The 26,969-nt window shown below is 45.4% G+C and overlaps 1 protein-coding gene across 4 annotated transcripts in view; it reads right to left on the bottom strand.

The window, feature by feature from the left end:
• Trio (trio Rho guanine nucleotide exchange factor) overlaps nt 1-26,969 on the bottom strand; it is a 230,230-nt gene that overhangs the window by 195,908 nt on the left and 7,353 nt on the right. For 3 of the 4 annotated variants that reach the window (XM_077687543.1, XM_077687540.1, XM_077687542.1), the window contains exons 3-19: nt 26,502-26,616; nt 26,316-26,406; nt 25,755-25,856; nt 23,830-23,943; nt 22,073-22,272; nt 19,436-19,634; nt 15,057-15,179; nt 14,802-14,993; nt 14,365-14,496; nt 14,176-14,262; nt 13,828-14,040; nt 12,263-12,385; nt 10,318-10,509; nt 9,798-9,967; nt 5,678-5,849; nt 5,287-5,448; nt 2,801-2,983 (exon numbers count right to left, since the gene is read on the bottom strand). In XM_077687543.1, coding sequence (XP_077543669.1) covers nt 2,801-2,983; nt 5,287-5,448; nt 5,678-5,849; nt 9,798-9,967; nt 10,318-10,509; nt 12,263-12,385; nt 13,828-14,040; nt 14,176-14,262; nt 14,365-14,496; nt 14,802-14,993; nt 15,057-15,179; nt 19,436-19,634; nt 22,073-22,272; nt 23,830-23,943; nt 25,755-25,856; nt 26,316-26,406; nt 26,502-26,616 — 2,570 coding nt within the window. The remainder of the gene's footprint in view (nt 1-2,800; nt 2,984-5,286; nt 5,449-5,677; nt 5,850-9,797; nt 9,968-10,317; nt 10,510-12,262; nt 12,386-13,827; nt 14,041-14,175; nt 14,263-14,364; nt 14,497-14,801; nt 14,994-15,056; nt 15,180-19,435; nt 19,635-22,072; nt 22,273-23,829; nt 23,944-25,754; nt 25,857-26,315; nt 26,407-26,501; nt 26,617-26,969) is intronic. The other variant, XM_077687541.1, reaches the window with a different exon arrangement.

Raw genomic sequence — 26,969 nt, 5'->3', positions numbered from 1 at the left:
GAAAGAAATCATGTCTGGCATTGTCTGGGCCTATAATACCACCCTATAAATACTGCCACTCCCTCACCTAATACTATGCAAAATGCCATAAGCAATTTACTTGACATCTCTTGCTTTGGGCTACTGCCTCCACACTAACACACCTCTCTTTTGCAATCTGATTCTGCAGCCCACTTTACATAAATGTGATATGATGCCCACCTGGGAAGACATATAGTACCAACATATGTTTGCATCCAATTAGAACTTAACTTTTAGATAACTTACTTCGCACATTAATATTCAATGCAAGCTTAGTTCATGATGCTATGACGCTACTACTATACACGACTTTCTCACGAGCCAAAATTTCTCTGAAACCATTTCCCTAAAACACTTGCTTTAAAGATCCTCATTAAATACTGAAAGAGTACCTACCCTAAACTTTCATGTTCTCTTTTTACTACTTTGAACGATGCTGTACTCAAGCAGTGCCAACACTAAACTTTTGTGTTCTTTTTTTACTGCTTTTAACTATGCTTACTGGCCTAACAGCTCTGAAATGGCCCGTTAAATATGTCCACGCACGATAAATATGTTAATGCATCGTTATGAAAATCACCAGTTTCGGTTTCCATTGCTTCCAGCACAGAGGGCATGGCTCAAAAGGAACGCATGGATGTCCCCTTTCTGGCGTGAACGCCAAAACACCGTGTGCATTGCTCTGACAGTCCTGATGGAGGTCCCGCCAGAAACAGTTTATGCCTCAGCATGCCAAACATCATGCTGCACAGGCAGGGTCTGACATAGTGGGCCAATAGGAAGGAGCTTATGCCAATGGCAGTTGGCCTAAGAGGTTTAAGTTTAAGCCTACCATCACGGTAGATATTTATCGACTGCTTTCCCTAGTGGAGCGGACGACAGCATTTAATATTACTTTCGCCCATATCATCAGCTTTCTTGCCCCATGTGGAGCTGTTTTTGCCAGGAGTCCCACTCTGAAGGTTAGTTGATGAGCTGTAGCAGCAACTACCTGCATCAATCTGATCACCAATAGCACCGTGTCGCCATTCACAGAGCTGCAAGGGTCAAATGTTGTCACGAATTCCTGCCATAGGTTGGAGACACCAGGCTACATTACCTTGTCTTTATTTATAAAGCGGTCACCACATTCACGTCTTTGCTGCAGGGGACCCACCTACTGAGCTATTCCATCAGCCCAACAATTACAATCGAATTAAAATATGATAAATTCGACATAGGCCTCTCATAGATCACACAAAGCACCCCGGTAGGTAAAGAAAGCAAACTGTATAATAATATCAAGCCGAAACATAGCTGTCAGCACTTCTACAACTATAAAAAAAAGAAAAAACAGCAGCCTGCAAGACTAGAGAGGCAAAGGCCTAGAAAGCATGTGGGGAAAGCACCAGAGTTCATTCCCCCCGTATTGTGGCTACAACCACAAGATGGAGCCTTTCTTTCAGCTTTCAAGCAGCTTTCATTATAAAAATCTAGACAAGTAGTTCTCAATCACAAATTTGCAGGAACCACTTTTGGGTGTGCTAAAGCTACACAACGCACAACAGTGAACAGGGAGAGCAATGGTAACGTGCCATTGCTACCGCAACTTGCTCTCAGCTAGTGTCACCTGAACGCCAGGTTTATGCACACATTTATAGCTCTAGCTTTCTATAGCATTAGACAAAAGAGTTTACTTATGGTGGGATACGGCCTTTGAAAACCGAAAAATCACGAAAGAATTATTTTTAGAAACACATAGTTGGATTGCATATGTCACAAACTAACTTTTCTGAAATTATCAGCTCCTAATTCATCATAAAAATATGTAAAAAAAAACGAATATATAACGAGCCGCGGCATCTCCCGAGCAGCGAGCAAGCGTGAAAAGGGCCCCAACTTTACGCAAATGCAGCTCCCACGCCGTTTTTCATAATGCTGCCATTTTGGAATTGTTTTGTTTGTAAACTCTTGCACTCATCTTCCCCACCATTAGTGCTAGAAGCCGTGGCGTGGCTGAGGTGTGGTTTGCTTGTGATTGGGGGGGTCACAGGGATTTTGAGTTTCCCGCGACCCGTGTGCAAAGCTTTGACTGGACTTTGCGCATGCTCCTCGAGACTGCGAGGTGACACGCAACTGTTACTGACTGCTGCATGTGATGATGCGCCCTTCTCTCCCATCGGCAGCCCTGCACCGCCGCCTGATTTGCTGCTCTTTTTTTCTTCCGCCTCTCTAAGCAGTTTTTTGATGCACCACTTGGAACTAATTTTACAGCTCGTCAAACCTTGGTGTTTGAAATGGGCATTTGAAATGGTTCCCTTCCACTGGTGCCACTAAGGTTTAATGTGCTGTAAAATTATTTCCAAGCAATGCATCAAAAAACTGCTTCGATTATTGCATTCTCCAGGGTTCATAGTATTGAAAAATATAAAGAGAACAGTTTTATGACCAACACTGTTTTGTCTATTGTTTGACTAAAAATGGGTAATTATCCCTAATTATCTTGGGAACTAATTGACAAACTGAAAAAAATAATGGCATATTTGAAATAACTGTAAAAAATTCAATTTCACTGTTTCCCAGCAATAAGCTACTTTGGTTTGCATCACTTCAGTAGAGAAAACTTTCTGAGGTCTCGTAAAGCTTTCCCAATTGAAGTTTCACTGCACATGCCTCCAAATCTACCACCAATAATAAATAGCTAGCGCCCCTACGAGTTCTTCTCAGCTAGTGCAAACGGGACATATGTGCTTGATGGTGTAGTTCACAAAGCACAGGGCATGAGCACACCCGCCCTTACCTGGTTGGCATCTTTTTCCAGCTGACAGAGCTGAATGCACTGCTCCAAACGAACCCGCTTCACTTCGGCCAAGTCTTCGATGTCCATTTCCCGTTCGTGTAGGAATTCCAGCAGAGTCTGGATCCTGTTCTGGGCGTCATATTGGCTGTCGGCCATGAGCTGAACACCCGACGACTCCAACACCTGCCGCATGGACAAAGAGAAAGACTTAAACTTCAAGTACAAAAGAGAATCCTTGTGGCTAGGCACGTTAATTTGAGGATAGAATCGCGAGATGGATTCCCTTGTCTGTTACTGCACTATCAGCGACATACAAAGCCCAAACAGAAGAATAGAATATCAACCTGAATGCAAAAAAAGATTTGGATCCCCAAATGCCTGGCGCATTTGTGTAGTGCCATGGCCACAATTTATGCTTATACCCAATCATGCAAACTTTTTAGCTCGAATAAATGAAACATCGGATTGTCAGCGTTCAGATCCATACTTGCTTCATCACATTTTATTTGCTATACAGATAATACAAGTTCATTATAAATACAGCGGAACCCCAGTTACACGACCCCGGGTTTTACGACAACCCGGTTTTTATGATGGACTAGTCGAGTCCCAGCAAAGTTCCCGTAGAAACAATGCATTAAATACCTTGGTTATCCAACACTATTTTATGCCTGACCCGCGTTATCCGACGACCCACCCAAAGTGCGTGACCGACCGACAGATGTAATGAAAGTGCCGAGGGCCTGTTCCACGGACCTCGAGCCCGCTGGATCATTCTGTGCTGTACAGCTTTCTGCACCGTCTCATCTTTCCCTTTTCCACCCTCCTGCAGCCGCCTGCTCCTCTGCACAATCACTTTCTTTCTACCCTCGCCGGCATCTCCTTTTGTTGTGCAGCGGTCACAGGGGTAGTGTGCGGCAGGTGTTCACATCTTCCACTCGGCAGTGAATCGCCAAGGATGTTACACTGACAGGCTTAGGCTACCACAGATGTTTGTCGTGATCGTGTGTGCCATGATTCGCCCTGGCCGGCACAGATCGCAGCAGTGGACTGCGGTACAATATTTGTTTTATTACAGCATGATTGGCCTCATTGCATTATTCTTTCCACATTTACTTTTTCAGTGATTTGGGTACGCCGGCCCTGCAAAGCATTAGTTTCTTGTTTCCATTGATGTTTCCCGCAAATTTTTAGTGCGCAAGCGTATTTAAGGGCATAGTTGTTGTTGTTCGGATTTTTTGATGCCCTCATTATATGACTTTTTCACGGTCCCAAGAAAGTTGTATAATTGAGGTTCCACTGTAATTTCACAAATTCCTTGGAACTTAAGCAAAATTGGTAGTGCAAACAATCTTCAGCATTCCAGGTCCTTCTTTCATTTCCATGCAAAACCAAACACTTGAAAATTAGTTTAAAACATCCTGACACTCCTATCAAGGATTACCGGACCAATTTTTAATGTGTCAGAAATAAAAAAATTCCAAAAAAAAAAATTCCTAAACAACTATAAGGAAATGTTAACACTCATCAGGGTTCAGGCCCTATTTTCAAACAGTGGCAATTTCATAATGCATTTTTACCATTTTCAAGTACAAATTACAGGTCTTACAGTTCAATATGCCCAAGACCAATTCACAAGTGCACCTTCACAGCACGCATCTCCTCTTGTATGCATTCATCCATACCAAAATATTAAACAGACCCTCATGGTACACTTCAGACGTTGAGAGGAATGACAGCAGAACATTACAAATGCTAAGAGTCACAGAAAGAAACGAGAATTTTGCGACTTCCTCATTCCCTGAAAGGAGATATCTTTACCCACGACATATATTGGAACTGGGGCTCAGCTATCGGGCTGCTAACCCCGACTAGATTGGACTAGATTATAGTCCGGCTGTGGCACGGCAGTGTTGGCTGGGTGAGGTAGATTTTGGGCTGGCGGACATTATGAAGCGAGGAAGGGGAAGGGGGGGGGACACTTGTTCGGAATTATACGGTAGTGCAAATGCACCAATCACCTCGGAGGTTGTGAGCAAAGGATCGTCGTTGATTTCTCCATTGCACCCGCTTTTGCCTGCGCTTAATATGATCTCAGCAGCATAGTCTTACAAATTCTTCCATGGTCGCGACACCATCATCCACATACACACACTCGCCGGCCGTTGATCCTGCAGCGGCATCCGGATGTCCGAAAATTGACATTTTTTCCGTTACACTGAATTCAGTTGTCTGCAGCGTACTTACAGCTGTGAAAAAAAGCTAACTATTCTACATTTGTATGGTTAATAAACACGGAAACAGCACTTCAGCATAAAGGCTTCCTATGGTTACACGGGGCTGTTCAAGGGCCAGTAACAAGCACTAGAAGCCCCAATGGCTAAACTGCAACAACTGCCAGCTTCCCGCGAGCGGTTTTGGCCAGGTCACGATGGTCAACCTAAAACGTGCACGCCAGTACGTGCAAGCATGACGGCTGTGCTTGCCTGCGACAGCTCCTGGCCGCGCTGCAACAGCTGGAAGACCGCCTGCTGCATGTGGGCCACGCTGTCGGCGTGCAGCTGCAGGTGTCGCTCCGCTTGGCTCAGCTCCCGGCTCAGGTCCATCTGGTTCAGCTCCTTCATCCACAGCTCAAACTGGGAGCTCAGCTGCAGTGAGCACAGGGGAGGCGGGGGGTCACCCTCATTCAAAGGCCTCACGAATGGCTGCATGACACGAGTGCATTCGGAAACTTGCATGCCCCACGCGTGTAACATCATCAGCACAAGCTGCAAAGTGTTTTCAGCCCATCTTGCCAGCTCTATTGGCCAGTAGAAAAGGTTTTCTCCGGCTTTGCCCACTCCATGAATTGGTCAAACTCCCACCAGCTGGGCCTACCTCAATTGAATCTCGCTCGAAGAGGCGCAGCTGCAAGCACAGGTCCAACTGAAGTTTCCTGTTGCTCCAAAGTGCCTCCAGTTCGTGTCGAGTTCGTGTGAGGGCTTCCAGTGTCCCTTCAACAGCCGCAAATGAGCCGGTGGCATCGGTCTCAGCATTCATCCCAAGGCTCCTGCAAAGAGGTCACACAGTCCACGTGCTGCAACCACAGCAGGCTTGTACAGTCCAATCCCTGATATAACAAACTCCAAGGGGACTGCAAAATATTTCGATACTGATAGGACTGTAACACTTTGAGAGTACCTTCCTTAGAAAAAGTATATTATAAATAAAAATACAGTAAAACCCCGTTACAAGAAAACCTGTTACAAGAGACACTTGGTTATAAGAGACAGTTTAGCAACAATGCATAAAAGATACCTTGGTTACAATAGGCACGTTTCTTGGGTCCCTTGAGTGTCTCTTGAAACCAGGTTTTGCTGTAGCACACATAAATTTTTGGCACTTTTTTTGAAGACAAGTGTTTTCCCCGTATGTTGCAGTTCCATCAAACGCAATCACGAGGAAGCCTCAAGCATAGTGTCCCCTCCTAAGTTTCTTGTACTGCGCACAGAAGTACAGGCATAAGAAAGAATATATCTCCTCAATTTTCTCAACACAAAAAGGGCAAGCTTAGACTAGTTGGACTCCCAATAAATGTATTTTTCAGCCCAATGCATGTCACTAGACCTTGCTGGTGCTCTGCTGTAGGAGACTTACACTCCTGCAACATGGGCTCCTGAAACATGACAGTAGGATGTCATACAAGATTACTGATGTCATTGAACAAGCTGGAAAGCACCGACTGAAGAATGAAACGTTAACAAAAAATGCCTGCTACCGTGCGAAAGCTGAAGCATCTTCTTTCTCACATTTTATTCTTTCATCAGTGTCTTCCACTTGTTCAATGTATCCTCCCGACCGGATGGGCATTCATCAAAGCCTTGGCTTCAATAAATTTCACTCAAACCTCAAGGAATTCTTCCAATCTGTGTGCTATTTTTTTTTTATTCTGTTCTTTAATAAATTGAATAGGGCACGCTGATCTTCTTCTATGTTCAGAATTTATAATTAACAAAATAAGCTGATGGATGTAGTTTGGACTGACTATAAAATTCAAAACTGTGTTAAAAGGGGGACGCGGCTTTCAACTTCGGAAAAATGACCAAAACATCGTTTTTTTGAAACCCACATATTCGGCTTCTATGTTTCCTATTCTGTGCGTCTGCAAAGTTTTTACGCTGAAAAGCGTCGCAAAGTGGCATAAAAAAATACTTTTGTCAGGCGCGGTGACAAACTATCAGCGCAAAAGGGCGAAAAAACGGCAATTTTCGGAGCGCTCTATCTCCGCAACGGTGCCACCGGGCGCGGCCATTTTGATATGGTTAGATCGGCCGAGCGATCGTTTTTCCGGTTCCGCTCGTCTCTTTTATCTTCATTCATTCACAAACGCACAAACGGCCGAAAAGAAACGACGCACAAACGAAGCTAGAAATAGATGCTGAAGCGCTATTGGTCCTCCGGTCGGGGCGCAGAACGACGACCCTCCTGATTGGATGTCGCGGGCGCAACGCAAGATGGCGGCCGCCTGAGCTGCGTAGCGAGCGGATTGAGTTCATTTTCGCCGCTTCGCTCGGCCGAGTTTCTGTTCAATCTGTGGTATTCAACACGGACGTTATCGCGATGGGAATGCCAGAGATAACTAGCCAGATTACGGGAAGTTGTGTGGCTCGAAAGGCGGAGGTCATCGAACGCTTCGTGGTGCGCGTGACTCTACCGTCGCCAGACCCCGGAGGGTGACGCGGTGTGCGCGCTTGCGATAGCGGTTCGTGAAGTGAACTTTTAGTCGGATTTGCGATGTTTACACGCTTAGTTATTGCTGTGTTTTGACTGTGGGCTCGCTAGCCTTGAGAAAGAAACGGTCGACGCGTCAAACGCTGCGGCGCGCACGGCATAGCCGACGCGCATTGGAGCATCACATGACTGGGCAACCGGTTACGATTGAACGCCAGTAGTTGTAATTAATGCCTGCGACGTTAGTTTTAATCTTAAAAGCGACCTGACCAGCCATATCAGGTATAATCAAAGCTCGATATGTCGCGGTAAGCATGTGCTGCGATGCGCGCGAGCCATATCGCCTTTCTTGCGCAATGTTTCCCGTGCACTTGTAATTTTCATGCAAACAGGTTTGAGTTAGTAATATAGGAATAAAATATGCTCTCTGCGTTAAAAATGTACGTTACTGTGGCAGCATTTAACAGTGATTTTTTTAGGGAAATTATTGATACCATTGCTCAGGGCATACTGGCTGTGCTGCGAGAAATATTGGATGCCTTGAATGTCAAAAGTAGTAAAAAAAATATGCTCTTGCATTGAAGTTGGGAGTTATGCAGAATACTCTACCAAGCTTCGAAGTAGCTCATTTTCAACCTTGTGGTATGCAAACTTTTGGCAATGAACACCTGCACTATGAGTACTAAGTTGCTGTGCCAGGCAAGATAAAACATGAAAAAAAAAGCCAAAAATGTTCAAATTTAAGTTAAAAAAATGCTTAACTTGTTGCCATGGTGACAACACTGCAAAAGAAGGTTGTCCAGTGCGATACAGCCAACCAACTAACCTACTTTGCATTGAAAGCCCATTGAAACCCATCTCCCCTCCGTTTGGTTTGCAAAGGGGGGTATGTACTCTTCACGGAGGAGCTGAAAATGATGTTTTCTGGAAAGAGAAAGGCTGAAAAGGCACTCCAATTTCAAGGCAAGGCCTTCCAGAAGCCCCATGTTCAAAAGGACATGAAAGGCTACAACCGTGACGACTTTTGATATGTGAAACCTATGTTGCAACTTCGGAAGCCGTTTTCTCAAAACAGTTTTTTTTGCCACCTGTGTCGCTTGTCCCAGGGATTTCTTCGTGACTGCTGGGTCTATTTTGATTCCGTTTCTTGCATTACATTCCTTGATGAACTGTTCAAGTCGTGACACTTTTAGTTTTCCAGATTTGTTTTTTGTGATTTTTTTATTCAAATAATCGTTCACAGTTGACATGCCTGTTGCACATTAACCTCTAAAAAAATGAAAACTAAAAAACATTGTGTTGTAAAAAAAAAATTCTAAAACTGTCACGACCTCGTCCATTCATTTGGGAATGCAAAGCACTTCGAACAAGTTTTCTATCGTGTTTTATAAGCCGCTCAAGCTCGGTACAAGTGGAACAGAAAGAAAATTTCATACATAAAAAAGTTATCAAAATACTATCTTCAAATTTTTATGGTGTTATCACAGAAGCATTTCCAGTTGCTGTGCCAATTTTCATCAAAATCCACAAAGAAATAAAAAAGTTGATTTTGAAAGCCACGTCCCCCCTTAAAGAATGTGTGCCCATAAGTTAGAACAAATCATTATGCATTGGGGTATCTATCCAGGAGTCACCATGATGAATTGTAGCCTCCCACTGCACTTTGGGATTCCTCCTAGGCTTCCCTAAGGGACCCTTGATAAAGATAGAACAACGCCACGTCCAGGAGAACACGAGAACCCAACTGTCTTTTTGCAACTGAAAATACGCTGGCTAGAACTGGAGCGGGAATGCAATAAAGGTCGCAATGATACATGAATCACAGCATGTATAACCAGGACCCTAACTTATCACCGTTGCGGGTTATACAAGTGAAAACTTGGCATGTATAAAGTATAAAGAATGGCCTCGGCCAGCACAGGATAGGAGCGGTTGGAGGCCAATGGGAAAGGCCTTCGTCCTGCAGTGGACCTAAATAGTCTGATGATGATGATGACAAGTCCACAAGAAGCCCAAACCAATTGCATTGCCCACTTACTCAATAAAAGCTTAACACCCACAGGAATTATTGCCTACAGATTACAAGGGCTCAAACGAAGGGTTACCTAAGCTTCTCAAGTGGTGTCTCCCCCTTGCTAATGGTGCAGGTTATACGTGTGAAAATACGGTATGTCAGTCCACATGGAGCCCCAAACGATTGCATTGGTGAAACCCGCCGACCCAAACAAAGCTCAAGACCCACAGGAACCACTGCCTCCAGATTGCAAGGGCACAAATGAAAGATTACCTGAGCTCCTCAAGGAGCGTCTCCCCTTCACTAATGGTGCTGACAGCAGCATCAATGGTGGAATCGCGTTGCTGGGTAAACTGCTCCAGTAGTTGCTCTGCAGCCTCCACGGAGTCTGCCACCTTGTTGCTATGAAGTTCTGCCCGCAGCTCTTCAAACCAACTGCTCAGCTGCATGTCCGAAAGAAAAAAACACCGTGAGCGCAAGTGAGGAGTTGGAGCAGGACAATTCCTTTGTACTGTGCCCTTTTGGCCCTGCAGCTGTGATGCGGGGCTGCAAATGAGATTTCCGTAGCCGTGTCATGGCTGATATCCGGCAAAAATGAAAGATTTTGTGTTCATTCTTGGTGCGGAGAATTTCATGTCAAGTAGCAAGAGGCTCCTTGCTGTGCAGGGAGCTGCGCTGATGTTCCCTTTTTTCTGCACATTAATGCATCAAATGCTGCACACCCAGACATTACAGGGCCTATGATTTTTCTCACCCTTTCTTCTCGCGCTCCCAGGCCGGGCAGGGGGCTCACCTCTTTGTCGTGCGTAAAGAAGATCACGGCCAGCTGCAGAAGCTGCCGCCGTTGCTCCACACGTGTTGCAAAGCTGGTGATCTGCTCCTCCAGATCCTGGGCTACGCCACATATTTCATCTGCGTTGCATTCACCCGTCTGCGCCAGCTCCTCTGCAGCCGCCAGCAGCTTCTCCGCATTGGTGTACGTGTTCTGGGCAGACAGTCGGCACCTCACTTCCCTCCCCTCTGTCTGTCCCAACAGCGGAAGAGCGTCAGAACCCCGAGGCACAGTAATACTGCCACAAAACTATTTTACAACAGTTTTGTTGCCCTGCGAGGATAACAGCGGTGACTTCGGTCTCTGGCAGAGGGCCAGACGGCACAGTGCATGCGATATGGTGCGAGCACAACACACTGGACAGCCCCTGCCTCGCACCATTTTCAGCACTCACGCTGCCTGCTGAAAGCATTACATAGACAAGAGTAAGAAAAGTTTGTTCCTGCTTCTACACAAGCTGCTTGCACAGTGACTCTCCACCAGAACTTTCTCGTGAAAAGAAAGAGCAGCAGATGGGCAAATGCATGTGCTAAGCGACCTCAAAACCAAAAACAGAATAGGAGGTGCTTTGGCGGTAACAACGATAGCTGCACCCTTTCAAATGCGGTTGAAAAAAAAAAATTCATTGCAAAGCAAATTTCCATCCAGATCTTTCAAAAACTCCAGGCCAGCTTTGACATTTAAGCTTACATCAAACCTATGCTGATGCTGCTTTGTCCTCCCTTGATATCCTGACTCTTAATAATAGTCACGCACGCTATGCAATGCTTTCAGTTTTCTCATTTGAAGTTTTCAATTTTCTCTCATCATTGCTACAAAAACACAGCAGAATGAATATTACAGTGCACAACACTTCCACGTTTTGTTTTTACCTATGCTCTAAGCACCAATTTGCCTCAGCAACGGGACAAAATGCAGAAAGCAGGAGTGAGAGACAAGTGCATATCAAGAAAAGTTGTTGACTGGCCAAGTTCCAAAAGGGTGACCCAGAAATATTTTTCTTATTAGTTGACCGTCCGATGATCTGTGAAATAATGCATGTAGAATACCAGTGCTAGTATCAGCTCAAATCATCTTACACTGTAGCAAGTAGTTAAGTTCCGCTGGACAGCATAAATATTAAAACCTTGAACACACTTTTGTGAAGCCGACAGTAAAACAAACTGCAGTGTACAAGCGGGCATATTCCATTTGGGCATGAGGAACGATGTGCATAATTGTCTTAGTTGTGTGAACTGCACAATGAAAAAAAAAAGAAAAAGGAACAATGCAGATATTCCCATGCTACAACTCCCCCCTCCCCCCCTTTTTTTTTATGTGGGATACATTTGACTGGTGTCCAGGAGGTCAGAAAAGGACTAAGGTGGCTGAATTATGCTTCACACACCCGGAACAAACATGAACTTACCCCCATAAAATGCGATTACGACCAAATGTAGTGTGCCACAAGCCAGATCCACTGTTACGTTCGATTGAGCATCCTGCCTATGATGTCAAAGTGATCACAGCACCAGTATCTCCAGTGGTGGCCCCCACGGCCAATGTATTTTAACACCACCTTCATGGAAACTCCACATGCATGGCAAAAGACCTCATTTGTGCTCCCAGTACCGCTACTCCCGTAAAGTAGGTTATGTGCCCCAAACAGCATTATGTGCAAGCTGTGACACATTATTTTTTGGATTTTTAAAGAAAGCCAGCATCAAGAGCCAAAAGGAAAAAACACACCCATCCTCATCCCACCACCAGTACCGCCACCACAAATGCCTCCGACACTGCCACACATCAAGCAGTAAAATTTAACCAATACATACATTAGCCTGTTAATGGAAAAAAAGAGGAACAGGTATGTGAGCTTTGTACTGCTTCGAAATTTGAGAATACCAATGGCAGCAATCTGTCCTACCTGAGCAACGTTCTCGAAGTGTTCGTGACTCTTTTGTAGAACCCGTGCCCTAACCAGGTTCCGTCCTATGCCCGGATTTTTCCGCAGAAAGACCTCTCCGTGCTTTTCCAGCCAATCCAAAACCTAGGACCAAACAACATGTTTTACTAGCATGCAGACCTGCCAGTCCATGCACAGCACTACAGCTTATACGAACACAATGAAAAAACAATACCACGCAAACAACACTATCACCACCAATCTCAAGTTCAGATTTCACAAGCCGAAGTAACACCATGAAGTGTGCCGTATGAGCAAAGGACTATAGATTAATTTAAACCACTCGGGATCTTTGGCGTGCGCTCAAAAATTGTAAACACTTTCCCATTGTGCCTCCGAGAATGGCACCCGCAAGATCGTGTACAACAGTACAATTTCGTAACTTTAGCCAATATACCACTGCTGTGGGTACCACTATAACTTTAAAGCACAAGTATTCTCTCTGAAGTGTGACAGCATTTTATAAGATGAAAATTTCCTCAACAGAGGCAGCACACAATAACTGTACATTTTTTTATTAGGATTACCCATATGAACTGAATATATTCACTAACAATTGCCAATAGTCAATACACCAAAACTAAACCTGGGCTACACGATGCACTGTAGCAGAAGGCCATGGGTGAAAGGGAGCACAACCTAATAGATATCTCAATGTTCCTTTGGCGAAAAGGACGCTTTGTTTGTTTGGAAATGAATGTTTACAGTTGGTGTTTCTTTCTCTTCTACTGATATCACACAGTTCGCCAAAAAAGTGCGTCAACCAGACCCGAACAAACGCAGAGCAAGTGTGAACAACACAAGGACACCTGAAAAACTACTGCCACCTAGCAGAACAAGTTGAAAATAAAACACAGTAGGTCAGTGTTTTTGACCAACATGTAGTCAATGACCTTATGACTTCTGTGACTGTTGTACATATGTACGCTAACACTCTGAACAGCAATAGCTTTCATATCTAACAGTACAAACCATTTGGCTGCTCTCGCGCACTACAGCAAAATATTTGATTGCAATCAAAACTGAAACAAAGCTCACCAACCATGGCAGTAAGGCAGCCTGTTTGGTAATATTTAATTAAAACCTTTGGTTCAAGCCTTTTAAAAAGTATATACTAAGCAAAATTTCTCCAACAGATGTTCTACATTTCTATTTTCTTAATTTGCTGTTCCTTTCTGAAAAAAGCAAGCACTGCCAAAGGCCTTGCACCATTCAAAGGTCGAGTGGGAAAATGCACAGGGCGGCAATACCTGCTTTCACAGTTCTGGCAGTTCCTGTGTAACTAAACAATTGCAGTCGTCTCAACTGCAACATGGTTGTGTTCTTGGCAGTGTGGCCTACTAATATGTAAAGGCCAACTTGTTTTCACACTTCAGCACCACTTTGGTATAGGCCACCTGGGGCGGGGGGGCCCTTGTGAACGTGGCAGCATTTTACCTCCATCAAATATACAGCCGCTACACAGCAAAGGATCAGTCTTCAAAACTCGTCGTAGGCCCTCTGCAACGCATGAGCGCTGCCCCCACCTGGCGCACGTCTTCTTGGAAAAGGCGCAGGGCCAGCCGCTGGTGCAGCTTGAGCTTCTTGGCGTGCCACTTGGACTCGAGCGCCCGGTGTTGGCCCAGAATCTCGTGGATCACTGACAGGACGTGCTTGGCCCCTTCCGAGTAGTCGCCAGCCTGGCAGCCCAGCAGCAGGGCCTTGCTGCCCTCCCCTGCCCCACTGCCACCACCACCCTGCTGGAAGAGAAAGGGAGTGAATGACCGTACGTTTGAGAACTAAGTCCTGCAGAGAATGGCCCCCTTCCAAAAACAAACTCAAATCTTTTTCCACTTGCAACAAAACAGCCCACCTACTACGAGTGGTACACTCACATGTTTGTGGGCTTCTGTCTTCGATGGGTGACAGACTTGGACTAGGTGGTCAAGCTGGTAAAGCAGCTTTTTGCTGGCACTGTGAACCTGCGTAAAGAGCCAACAGAATTGGTCCAAAGCTCTGGCAGAGGCCGCCAGCCCTGCACAACACCAAATTCCCAGGCTGCCAAAGGGAGCGACACAACTCACTTCGGTGTACGCTTGGCACATGGTCTCATATAGAGACTGATGTTTGTGGATCAGCTCCTCCAAGTCAGCAACTTCACGTGGGATACTGGAGATTTCACTGGACTTGCTCCAAGATGGCACATTTGCCAAATACTGTATGAAAAAAAGTGGAGCACAATTTTCAGCACTAATACTAGAAACGAGTCTACGCAGTGAGCGAAATCTTCTCTGAAGGGTGATGAAAAAGGCCCTACAGTGAGACTGCCAGCTTAATCATCAGCCTTTTTGTATCCCCAGTGGAGTGAGTAACACTAGTCATATGACTTAATTAACAGAAAACTGTGATATCTCATGCCAGCATCCCGATCACGCTTGTCCATCAGTTATGAAAGCATCTGGGCTCAAGATCCCTTTTGTGACAAAGTGGTGCGACAAAGGGCTCCCTCGGGCCATCTCACCTGCTGTGCTTTCTGGTGGAAAAGTACAGAGAGGGACAATACTGTAGTTCGCTCGTCAAGGCCTGCTGCAAACTCCTTCCACGTGTGGTCGAGTGCGGCCACAATCTGCTGCACAGTGCTCGCAGCGTAGTGGCCGCCGTCAATCAATCTCGATCCCGTCACCAAGATTCGATTTATGTTCACATAGACATTCTGCAATGCAAGCACGCAAGTCGCTGTGAGCAGTGCACGCGTCACAGGAGCCAATACCCTCACCATCGAAGCCATGGTGAAATGATCGTGCTCCTCTTGTAAGACCTTTGCATCTTGAATGGAGTGACCGATTTCCACATAACTCATCAGGAATCGTTCTTTGTTGTGGTAGATCCACTCCAACATCTGCAACAAAATGAAGACAAAAAGACACTGCATTTTCTCTTTCTTTTTCCCACTTTCGTGCTAAGACTATGGCAGGAACATTTATTCAAGCACAGCTATGCTCAACATTTGTACAGTGTAGACCGCTTATAACGTATGCCGCGGGAGCCGCAAAAATCCGCACTATAAGCGGTACCGCACTATAACCAAAACACGCGCGAATTCAACCACATCGCCTCCTAGCTCTCAAGTCAACGTATATTTATCATCACTGAAATGCACAGCACTTAAAAACGAAGGCACGATCTATATTCCGTATTATTTTTAACATCAGCCGCTGCTGCAGGGCAAAAGCGCAGTCTCACAAATGGCGAGCGCGGCTTTAGCTTCCGTTGTGTTTGTGTTTTGAAAGACTATGGCTGCGTTTTTAGCGTCTATGAACAGATGCCGCAAGACGTGATAAAAACGCCAGCGGGATTTTTTTTTTTACCCCACCTTGTGTTCACGATGCCGAAGGCGGCTGCTTATCAGCGCAACGTACTGGTGGTGGAAATCTTCGGCTTCGCGCGGCTCGAATGTTCGGAAAGGGAAAGAGCGGTGGCTTATCTGCAACAACGTTATAAAGCGTGAACCGCGTGGTAGATTTGGTATCGCGAAAACGTGCAGTGCACGCCAGCGCGGATACAACTGGCGTGGTGTGGGCGGCGCGGTAAGAGGCGGCAACATGGCGTCGGCACTGGCCGTGAAGCGGTGCAGGCAGTTCCAGCGACCGCTTCTAACCGCTCGCTGAAATGCCGCACGGTGCGCAAGCGAAGATGCTCATGCAAGAAAAGAGCTAATAATGTGGGCGAAAAGTGGAATATAAACTGCCATCCACGCTGCTTGTGAAAGCGCCCATCAAAAAATACCGCGGTGGTAAGCCTAAACATGTCTGGCGCGGCTAGCCGGCTCGGAGCACTTCGAATCTCCCGCCATTAGGTACGCGTCTCCCCATTGGTGCAAGTCGTCAGGCTCCTCCCACTACCACGCGAAGAAGCCACCGCGAGCGCGGAATCGTCGACACGAGCCCGAAAAAAACCAAAAAACTCACGCGCAACGCCTATGTGCACGATTCGTGCGCGAAAACGGGCCATGCGGTTCACGATTAATAAAATAAACTTGCCGCGCGCGGATGGGGAGTCTGTCGCTATCTTCCGAGGTGCATCAAGCAAGGTGTGGTTATCAGGTACGCACGAACTGAAGGGTGCCTTTTTTTTTTTTCTTTGGGTGGGCAAGGGGTGCACGCTGCGTCAGATGGCCGATTTCATCCTTTCTTTTTTCTTTTGCTACCCTAAAACGATGCCTCAGCTGCGCCGGTCGATCAGCAGACCCGCCGAAAAACCGCACTATAAACGGTATTGTGCTTCGGCCAACCGCATCTTAAGCGGTATGCTTATGCATTGAGTTCTATGGGAGGCAAACCGGTGGTCGCAAAAATCCGCGTTATATCCGGTCCCGCACTATAAGCGGTTACGTTATAAATGGTCTACACTGTATAACTATTAACTCAACGCATCAAATGTGCAAAGTAATGCTCTATCTGATGGTGCCCCCAAGCTTGGTGGTGTAGCTGTTGTGGAAGGGCAGAAGAGGGAGGAATAAAGAGCGTGGCGAGCATTATGTGTAGCTTTTGCAGCAGAAGACGGGCATCAAGTCATCTAAGCCTCAGTACGCATGAACAAGCCGACAAGAGTGGGCTCTATAAACACATGTCACATTGAGGTGGAAAGGCTGGGTAGCACGACCGAGAGCTCAGTGCTAGTTTTCAGCAGATGAAGCTAATGACACTGCGGTGTTGTCAGTTTCTCCTCTAGTGTGAAGTGTTTTTTTTTTTTTTTCCCTATGTGGTCATGAATCTCCTCTAACTTGTCCAATTTTCAGTGTGGCTGATCTACAGAAAAACCTCAATATGGAAGACTTGAATACAACGAAATCCTCGATATAATGAAGTGAAAATATTTCATACCTGGATGCAATGTACTACAGTGGAACCCTGATGACAAATTTTTCACAGGACCGAAAAAAAAAGAAACATAAGAGCCGAGAAACACAAAAGCCAGGAATCGGAAAAAAATATCTGCAATGGTGAAACTACGCATAACCTCATTGCTTGCCTAACAGTTGAAAAAATCATACAGCAATGTCTGCTGCATTTGCTTGACGCCATCGATGAAAAGTGCACACTTCCATGGCAGAGTAGTTTCCATATATGCCTGCGCACGGGAGATAATCCACTGACAACAGCCCCCGCACGACCACGACAAGTCGGCGCTCGTCGGTTGGGCTGGATCAGGGTGCCCGTTTTTGACGCAGCATGCAGGAACGTTCCTGTACAGCAGTGAGCTCGCTTAGGGTGAACATGGGAGTGTGTGGCCACCGGTACTATCAGAGGAGCCTACCGCGGGATGCGCGAAGCAGCTCACATCCCGCTTGCATCCTCGAGCGCGAAGCAGCTCAAGGTTATGCTTTCAGCGCGCGTATAGCGTCATCGGGACGTCTGAGCGTCGTCTGCTAACTTCATCTTGCTTGCAGTGGTGGAGCAATCGGCCGCTGTGCAAATAACTGGAAACTGGAATTCGCAAAAAAATGTTTCGGAGTGAGTGGTTATTCATTCATTAGCTTGAATGCAATGCAATTGGTTCGTCACATCGCAAGTTGCGAGCTTGCTCAATAAAAAGACGACGCTGATTTTAACAGCGCTTTATTTTTTTAAGTATTTGCCCCTGAAACCATAAGAACACATGCACACAGTGTTTATCTAGAATAAATTCAGAGCTTGACGTGAGCTCGGGCACTACAACCTCGATTCAATTTATGGTGGAAAAGCACCTTTGTGATTTTTATTGAGCATGTTTATACAAGGATCGAGGATTCGATGTTTAAAGCGAGATACCATTAGAACAGGACGCACAACATAGCAGAAATCAAGCAGACGTTTGGATGACGCGATGCGCGCACTGAAAGCAAATTCTGGCTCAACATGGACAGTGCATGCGTGATGCTTCGCGCAGCCCCCGCTAGGTTCCTCTGATAATACCGGCGGTCACGCACTCCCGGTGTTCACCCTAAGCGAACTCACCGCTGTACATACATGTAACAGCGAGGCTTCTAATGCATGGGATCCTATGGGGGCAATGCTGGGACTAACCGACAACGACATAACAGTCGGGAAAACGCAGCACCCAGGAACGTAACAGTGGGGTTCCAGTGTATCAAGATATTTTAAAATACGAATGGCGAACCATGTGGCTTTCGGTGCATGCCTTGCATCCTGGGGACGGGCTGGATATGTGCAGCAGAAATGAGTTATGAAAGTTTGTGTTCAACTTTGTACAAAAAAATCATCATTCAGCGTGTCAGCATATCAACTTCGGTCACCGCCGTGTTTGCTGCCTGTTGCCGCTGCCACAATCCAACTTCGTTGCTGGTTAGGGTGAAAACAGCACACGTCGCTACTTTTTTTTTTTTTTAAGTGTCACGCCGAGAAGGTATCCCAGAGTTTGCCTGCCAAAGCAATGCTGTTCACTTGTCTTATTGTGGTGGTGAAGTTGGGTAACAGTGGCATGAGCGGGCGTGAAATGCCTTGGTAGCCCCAATCAAAACTCTCACATGCCAACGATGGACTAGCCTCCACACAATGAAGAAAAATTTTCTGCAAAAGGGCGACATTCCCAGCCCCCTCTCTTTTCATCAGTATCAAAATATTTGGAGAAAAAAAAAAAAGCAGCCATGAAGAGCCGCCCATAAAATGGCAATCCTTTTAGCAGCATAAAGGCACTGCACAGCGTTACCTCAACTGCTTTTCTGCTGTGTTGGAAGCGTTCGGGGCACTTGCTGTTGGCCAAAATTTCATTTCGACTGGCCCAGAGGCGACACACATGGCACCGCAACCTTTGTGCCAGTTAGCTCAAGCAAATAACTAGCGCTGCCTTGCTTGGGAGCACAAGGGAACTATAAAGCAGCAAATGTAATCCTGTGCAACCACCGCCTTTCTGTGCCTCTTTTTTTCTGTCTTCAAGTTGTGTTTGCACGATCTATGAAAAGCTGGAGCAAAAGCAATGATGCGGCCTTCAATGTAAAACCGACAGATCGTTCCCGAAGCCGTTGTGAGTAAGTGCAACGACTGGCAGGCATGGTGCTAAGTTACGTTTTGCGCATACCTGGTGTGAAATTTCCGTCGAACAAACAGTCAATACGAGGAAGTAAAGAGAGCCATTTCCCAACCACTCTGTCCTCACCTTGTGGGCGTCCTGCTGGTAGAGGCTGAGCTGGAGGGCCTGGTCGAGCTGCACCTTGCGCACGTGCCATAGCTGCAGCACGTGCTGCCGGGCCAGCCGCAGGCTCTCCAGCAGCCGCCCCACCTGGGGCCCCGCCGGGTCGCACCCGCCCGAGTAGCCCGAGTCGCTGCTCCCGCTGCCGCCACTGCTCACGCCCAGCCTGCACGCATCACACACCCCCCTCGTTGTGATGCAGTGCTGCTCGCACTTCCACAAGGTTTGCTGCAACGTAGCCATTAGGTCTCCTTTAATTAAGGGGGCACACTGGTCTTGAAACAAATTCTTTTAATTTTCAAGTAAACTCTGTGAAACATGCCAGCCTTGCTACTTTTTTCACACTTATTTCAAATATGCCATTATTTTTTGAGTCAGTCAATTAGTTCACAAGATGATTAGAGATCGTTAGCCATTTTTGGTCAAACAACAGACAAAAAAAAGTGTTGGGCATAAAACTGTTATCTTCATATTTTCTAATACTATGAATCCTGATGAGTGAAATAATCGAAGCAGTTTTTTGATGCATCGCTTGGAACTAATTTTACAGCTCATTAAACCTTGGTGGCACCAGTGGCACGGAACCATTTTGGGTGCCCATCTCAAACACCAAAGTTTAATGAGCTGTAAAATTAGTTCCAAGCGATGCATCAAAAAACTGCTTCGATTATTTCACTCATCAGGGTTCATGGTATTAGAAAATATGAAGATAACAGTTTTATGACCAACACTGTTTTTTGTCTGTTGTTTGACCAAAAATGGCTAACTATCTCTAATCATTTTGGGAACAATTGACTGACTCAAAAAATAATGGCATATTTGAAATCAGTGGGAAAAAAGCAGCAAGACTGGCAAGTTTCACAGAGTTTACTTGAAAATTAAAAGAAATTCTTTCAAGACCAATGTGCCGAAATGAATTCATCAAAAACAGATCCCTTATTCGAGACTGTCAGCCTACGGTTTTAGCTATCTTTCAAGCCTTGGGAAAAATAAAGACGTAGGACACCTGATAGTGCTACTCAGCAAACTACTACGATGATGCCGCACACGTTCCCGATGGGGTTTGATGTCGTCTCAGTTAACAAAACTTTAGCCACGATGCCTAATTAATACAAACTCTGCACTTTTTCGGGGCCAATTTAAAGCAAAACAGGCTCTCAATCTGTTGCATGCCACTTTGCAAGCTTGCGTTACCCCAGCTGAGGTCTAACAAAGAGGACGGCAGAAGTGAAGCAGCCCTTTTAAGCAAGTTTTCCTAGCAAAAACAAATGCAAGAATTGGCTGAAAACGCTCTAAACTTAAAACACCAATAAAATGATATGAAATGTTCACAACTCTCTTCAATGTCCCTCTAAGATCCAACAGGTAAAGTACGCCATCATAGTTTAGAAAACACGATGCTGAAATGTTTCAGGTCTTCCAATTTTGGGATTTTCTGCATTAAGAAAAATTCGAGGCTAAAAAATTCCAATTCTTGCTTTCTGTTTACTAAAGCAGACCGGCTTCCTCTTTGACATGAAAGTCCAAACGTGCAACTTTACAACCTGTTTCCTGCATTTATTCATCGCCACTGTGGTGTGTTCCCTTTCATGAATTTTTACATATTGCTGTTGCTTTTGTTTTGAATCCCAAAAACAGCAAAACAAGTCAAGCTGATATTTTTTACTTCCCCACAATCAGATGTGCATTAGGTGACTGCCAATGCACACTGTAGCGCTTTCTCCTACTCAATTTTTTAGACTAGCTATTCAGACAGTAACTGCAGTTTCTGACGAAAAATATGCATCACTTGTGTCCCAGAAACATCACAAACTCATAACACTTTAAACTCGAGAAGTAAAGCCTGGCAAAAAAAAAAAAAAAAAAAAAGAACAGCTGGATACAAAAAAACATTTCTTATTTGTTACCTGAAAGTTTCATACCAATATATACTACAGAAAAATCTGGCATAGTGCCTAGGCGAGCCACACTTATGCAAGAGTGGCATCATGGGCCCATTGAGAAACATCCCATTCTTACTTGGCAGGGCTCACAAACAAGCTCAAAAGTTACCTGTGGATGCAAATACCGAAATATTGTTGTTTAAAGACTAAAGTTTTTTTGCCAGTATAAAAGTATAGCTCATAAAAGAGTTATTCATCAGATTGTTTTCAAAAGCTTCATACAAGACAAATAAGAAGAAAGTGCTGCCCCTGTTGCTTTTTCATCAGGACAGGCGCCACACTGTGTTTCAAGTTTTCAAGTCAGGCCAAGTAATTAATGAAACACGGTCAGCTGTTACGGCAGCTCCCATATATACAGTTTTCCCTCTAATATATTACTATTAAACTACGTTCATTACCACCCTGAACCTGAACATGCCCCAGCAAACAATTCTGATATGCCCAATGAAACAACAGCTGAACGGCAGCTTTGTGCTTTGGGGCGTCTTACTGTGGCCGACTTTCACAATGTCTGCATTTGATTACACCATCCTACCAAATACATGCCGGCTTCTAAGCCAGCAATATCAAACAAGACAAACCAAATCTGCCACCGCTTGCCATCATTCACTGCTACTCTCTCGGCGAAATGCCAGACGTGCTTCTGCTACGGTGATCGCACCTGTGCAGCACCTGCTGGCCCTCCATGTCGACCTCGTCGACCGGTATCTGCAGCACGCGCTTCTTGGCGCTGAGGTGGTCCTCAATCATGCGCTTGGCCCCCGCCACGTCCTCGGCAAACTTCGTGCTCACGAGGTCCTCCTTCATCATCTCCAGCCGCTCCAGCAGCTCACTAGTCTTCCACAGGAACTTCTCCAGGGCCTGCACACAAAGGGCAGTGGCTGACTCTAACTGTTCGCAGGCCTAACCTGGTAGGTCAATGCCAAATGGAATCGCGCCAACCGTATTTGTAAAAACTACCATGTCTAATGGCAAAAGTCACTAAAAAGATTTATATGAGGGTGCTCGGCGAGTTATGCACACTTCTTATCAGAAAACTGGCTCTGCAGAGATCAAGGGTGCGTAAGAGAGGGGGTGGGCATGCACTCTTCACAGCAAGTCATGGTGGGAACAAGAGGAAAACCCCCCATGGCATCACACCGTGCTCTGCACCTGGTGGTGAAGACACGTCATGCGGCCATTGTTGTAAATTGCAATTTAACTGCCTGCGGTTCAAACTTAGCCACGCAATGAAGAGGACGAAGAAGAAGAGATGTACTTGCTGCACCTTCTGGCTTGTCAATTTGAAAGAACAACCAACGCTTGCTGAAATGGATGCCCGGTTTTGCGTCTCTTTTTTTGGGCGCCACTAGACGCCGAGGCACGGTTTTGCCACAGCCATGTCAGACATGGAGGCAGAAGTTTCATCATTTAGAAAATAAAGTGCGGGGTTCTCTGTAGTGCCACGAAGTAGAAGCTAGGAGGGTGCGGCACTACATTCCCACAGAATAACTCGCGGCGTGTTCATGGAAATTTCGAGGTTGGTGCCAATGAGGATACCCGAGAGCAGTAATATTGTGAGATAGGGCGCCCCACCAGCTATCGCCACTACGTCTCTTTCACGTGACAACATGAGCAGCCACGAATATAACCTAGGGGGTGCCTACTATACTTGACAAACAAGTCATTTGCCCTCAAGCAAACCACCAACATGTTTACAGCTGCTCAACAAATTACCTTTCCTGTGCTCTACTGCTTCTCCGTAAAGACGCAGCGTGTCATTTCACAAGTTTTACGAATCCCGATTGCACAGGTTGCTGGCACATAACTTGGCATGCGACCTGTGCATTGAGGACAAGTCATTCCTTCCCCTGCGCATAACAAACTCGGGACCCCAGGAAAGAAGGGGAGGGAGGGGATGTGATGGCTGCCTTCCCCCTTCCCTACTCCTCACAACAGGATGGATCATTGCCTTTCGTGCACAATCAATCATTCAAGGGAAAAGCAAAAGCAACAAGGGCCTGGGCATAAGCAAGTACGCTTTTACACTGCATCCTTTACTTCAGCAGTGGCTGGACTATAGCAACAGGAGTCAGCCACAGCCAAATGAGATTTCTCCAAATACTAATAGCATGATGTAATTTATCTAAACCCATCCAAACTGTAAACAAAAAAAACACAGGCACGCAAGAATTCTACGATTCGTATGTGCTTGTTACATTAAATTAAAGCATTGCACATCTAGTAACCTCGTAACGGAAAGTGAAAACTGCAGACATCTTTATGCCTGATACTTTTTTTTTCTTTTGGAAAGTTTCTTCGAACTTGAAGTAAAAATTATACTACACAATACTAGACTTTTTTTTTACTAATTCAAACTACTTGATGCGAATTTAATCCAAAGGGAAATTTCCCTATTTAACCATCTCTACTGCTTACCATACGAAGTTCCAGCCACTGGCCATGGTCATACGGCAACGTTCCATCTAAATCTGCTGTCAACTGCGATGGATCGATGTATTTCGATAGGGCTTCCGGGGAAATCATATTAGTCTGCAAAAGAGTGCGTGTAATTGTAGTGCACAACGCTGTTGAAGCTCCCAGTCAGTCATGCAACATAAGAAGAATTAAATGTAAAAAAAAAAATGTACAGCTTCTGTTCAACCCTAATCGTCACCAAAAAAAAACACCCCTGCCAAGTGCAAATGTGGTCTATAAAGAAGCCCTGCCCCTTTCAGTCTCATCATCTATGTATTGGTTGAATTAGTTGTATTGGTTGAACTGAATTGGTTGAATATTTACCTTTCTTACGATTGAAAGACAATTCTCAAATTAAAATACAGAGCTACAAACAGAAAGCATAGTAGATTACTCTCACTATCAGTATGCCAAACTGGCATACAGTTGAAAACTTCTGGCTATCTGCACTGCCACAGCATGCCAAGAACCTATACCTGAAAAAAATATATGTGCAGTAAGAACAGATATAAAGCTTATTTGTATGCATTTATACAGACCAGCTAAAAATCGGCAGACGTGGTAAAACTAAACAAAGCAATACATAAGGACACAAGATACACCCGGTTTTCTTAAAAGTTGCCCAACACATTCAGACATGCACTCCACTGCTTTGGAAGGTGGCAGGTACCGTCCATGAAAAAGGACGATGGCATTTGCTCATTGAACTATTTGGTCGCCACATCGGAAAACAATCACCCTTTACACCCTTCTTTAAGGGTCCGAACAAATGACAGTTTTATATAAAAATCTGGGGGGGGGTTAAACGCCAATGCTACACCTTCACTATGAGGCGCGCCGTAGTGAAGGGCTCCAGATTAATTTTGGCCACCTGGGGAACTTTAATGTGCACTGAAATCTTGATACACAGGAGCGTTTGTTTTTCGCCTTTGCCAGAATAAAACAAATGAAAGTCACATGCTGGCCGGACGGGATGGAAAGCTGGGCAGTGCAAGAACCTCCCACCCTTTTTGCACCAACACCTCCTGCACAATGGTCGCAACATGCAGATGTGCATTGCTGTGCAGCAAAATTACCCCACACGAAATCACGCTGGTAGCTGGTAGCTTGTTCAATGTGCCGTGCTCTTGCAGCGGCTTGCACTGATCTTCATAACACTCTGAACAGCCTTCGACACCCTCCAGTTGTTAGGAACTCACTTTTCCATTTTACACAGGTTCCCAAATCCATATTGTCAATGGTGCCCAACACAAACAAGGCAAGCAAGGACAGTAAACTCTCGCTCACTTGTCCACTGTACTCTTGAGCACTGATCTCAATAAGTGCTACGTCATCAAACTTTTCATGTGCTGGTCGACGTGACGTGGTAAAGATGGGCTTTGTTTGATTGCACCTCACGTGATTATTACATCTTTTGAAAAGAAATTGCGCTGGGTATTGCTCACGAAGACGGACACAAAACAATGTACACTTTGACATGAAGGGCGCTGTCTTCATGTCAAAGTGTACATTGTTTTGTGTCCATCTTTGCGAGCAATACCCAACACAATTTCCTTTCAAAAGGTGTGACGCCAACTAGCCCGACACCAAGCATTACTGAGCTTGATTATTACAGCTTTAAGATATAAAGATTTGCAAGATGCTTATATTCATTTAGCCCTCATGCAACGTCTCATAACAAGCTAGTCACCTGGCATGAATAAATGCACTGCACATAAACAACCTGCTGTCTACGACTAAAGTGCTCTTTCTAGCGCCATAAATTAAAAAACAGCAACAAAACCATTCGAATAAGATGCTTGGAGTGCATAAACTTCTGTAAAAACAAATTCCCAACTCATGGATGTCACAAGTTATTATATATTCACTGATATAGTACTACCCACCTCAAATTTGTATTTTGAACTACCCATGCTTGTCCTCTGCTTCTGCCAAAAGTTTTCTGGCTTTATTATGTATGCTGCATGAATTTTTGCAGGGAAGAATTCCTGTAAAAAAAGGGAATAGAAAAAAGGTCAAACACCACAGAACATAAGCACGAACTGAAGTAAGCACACGATTAGTGCTACAAACGTTTACAAACACTACAGGGGCACATAAGCCGAAGAAGCGATAGAAATTCCAAAAGCTGCGCATACAAAAGTGATATTGACAGCATGCAGAGTTTTATGATTAAAGCAACACCCTCGCCAGTTGCTTAAAGGCAACCGACAAGCCTCCTAGTAGAGGACTCCACATTAACCTGATCCAGCCCTTGTTACACCTCTCAGCCCACACACACACGTTGATGCACATGGTGGCTGCATTCTGATTCACTCTGGTCAAAGTGCCGCCAACAAAGGCTGATGCTCTGTGGGAGAACACTAAGCAGCCCAAACAGGCTTGAGTCACAACAGCCCCAACACTAAGCAGCCCCAACAGGATTGAACACACAAGTTTGTACGTGCCTGGAGTACTTTCAGGATGGGTTTCACGGTGGCCCAAGTGGCGCCTCGCATGTCAATCACAACAGAAAAGCCAAGTTCTCTAGCTTCCTCACTGAAAGGATAAAAACAGCACAAAAGTGACACCAAAAAGGTCAAATTTCTTTCCGCTTCCCACGGATGGTGGGAAAAATGTCACAGTGGCCTCACCAAGGAATGCTAGACAGGTAGGTCAAAACCTTGCGCATTTCTTCTGGTTTTAGCCGATCCGGTCTAGACCTAGCAGGGAAGGTGAGAACCGGGCCTCCGCGAAGGTCTCGGCCACCTGGAAGCAGGCACGCACACCGCAGCAATAAAAGGCACAGCCATAGCCAAAGACCAGGGACTCGTGGGCTGTGCAGCACTGGCCATGACAGAAGATCATCCAGCCGCTCTACTGGGAAACTTGCAACATGGAATGAGCACAACTTTCACTTCTGTGCAGTGCACGCAGAGGTATTACTAGTAGCTGTGCAGGCTGTTGCATATACAGAGCTTGGCGCCCTCCAATACAATGAAATTTTGGCTCATATTATGCACCAGGCCCTAGGAGTGTTACAGGGACAGACAACCGATTTTTGTAGCTCTCTGCCCCAAATGAAAGGGCATCACTTAAAACACCTTAAACCGAAACGGCTT

The sequence above is a fragment of the Haemaphysalis longicornis genome, unplaced genomic scaffold (genome assembly GCF_048455015.1).
Source record: "Haemaphysalis longicornis isolate Haplotype H1 unplaced genomic scaffold, Haemaphysalis longicornis Haplotype H1 scaffold_1, whole genome shotgun sequence".
NCBI classification, from domain to species: domain Eukaryota; kingdom Metazoa; phylum Arthropoda; class Arachnida; order Ixodida; family Ixodidae; genus Haemaphysalis; species Haemaphysalis longicornis.
This window is presented reverse-complemented; position numbering and strand designations above follow the sequence as displayed.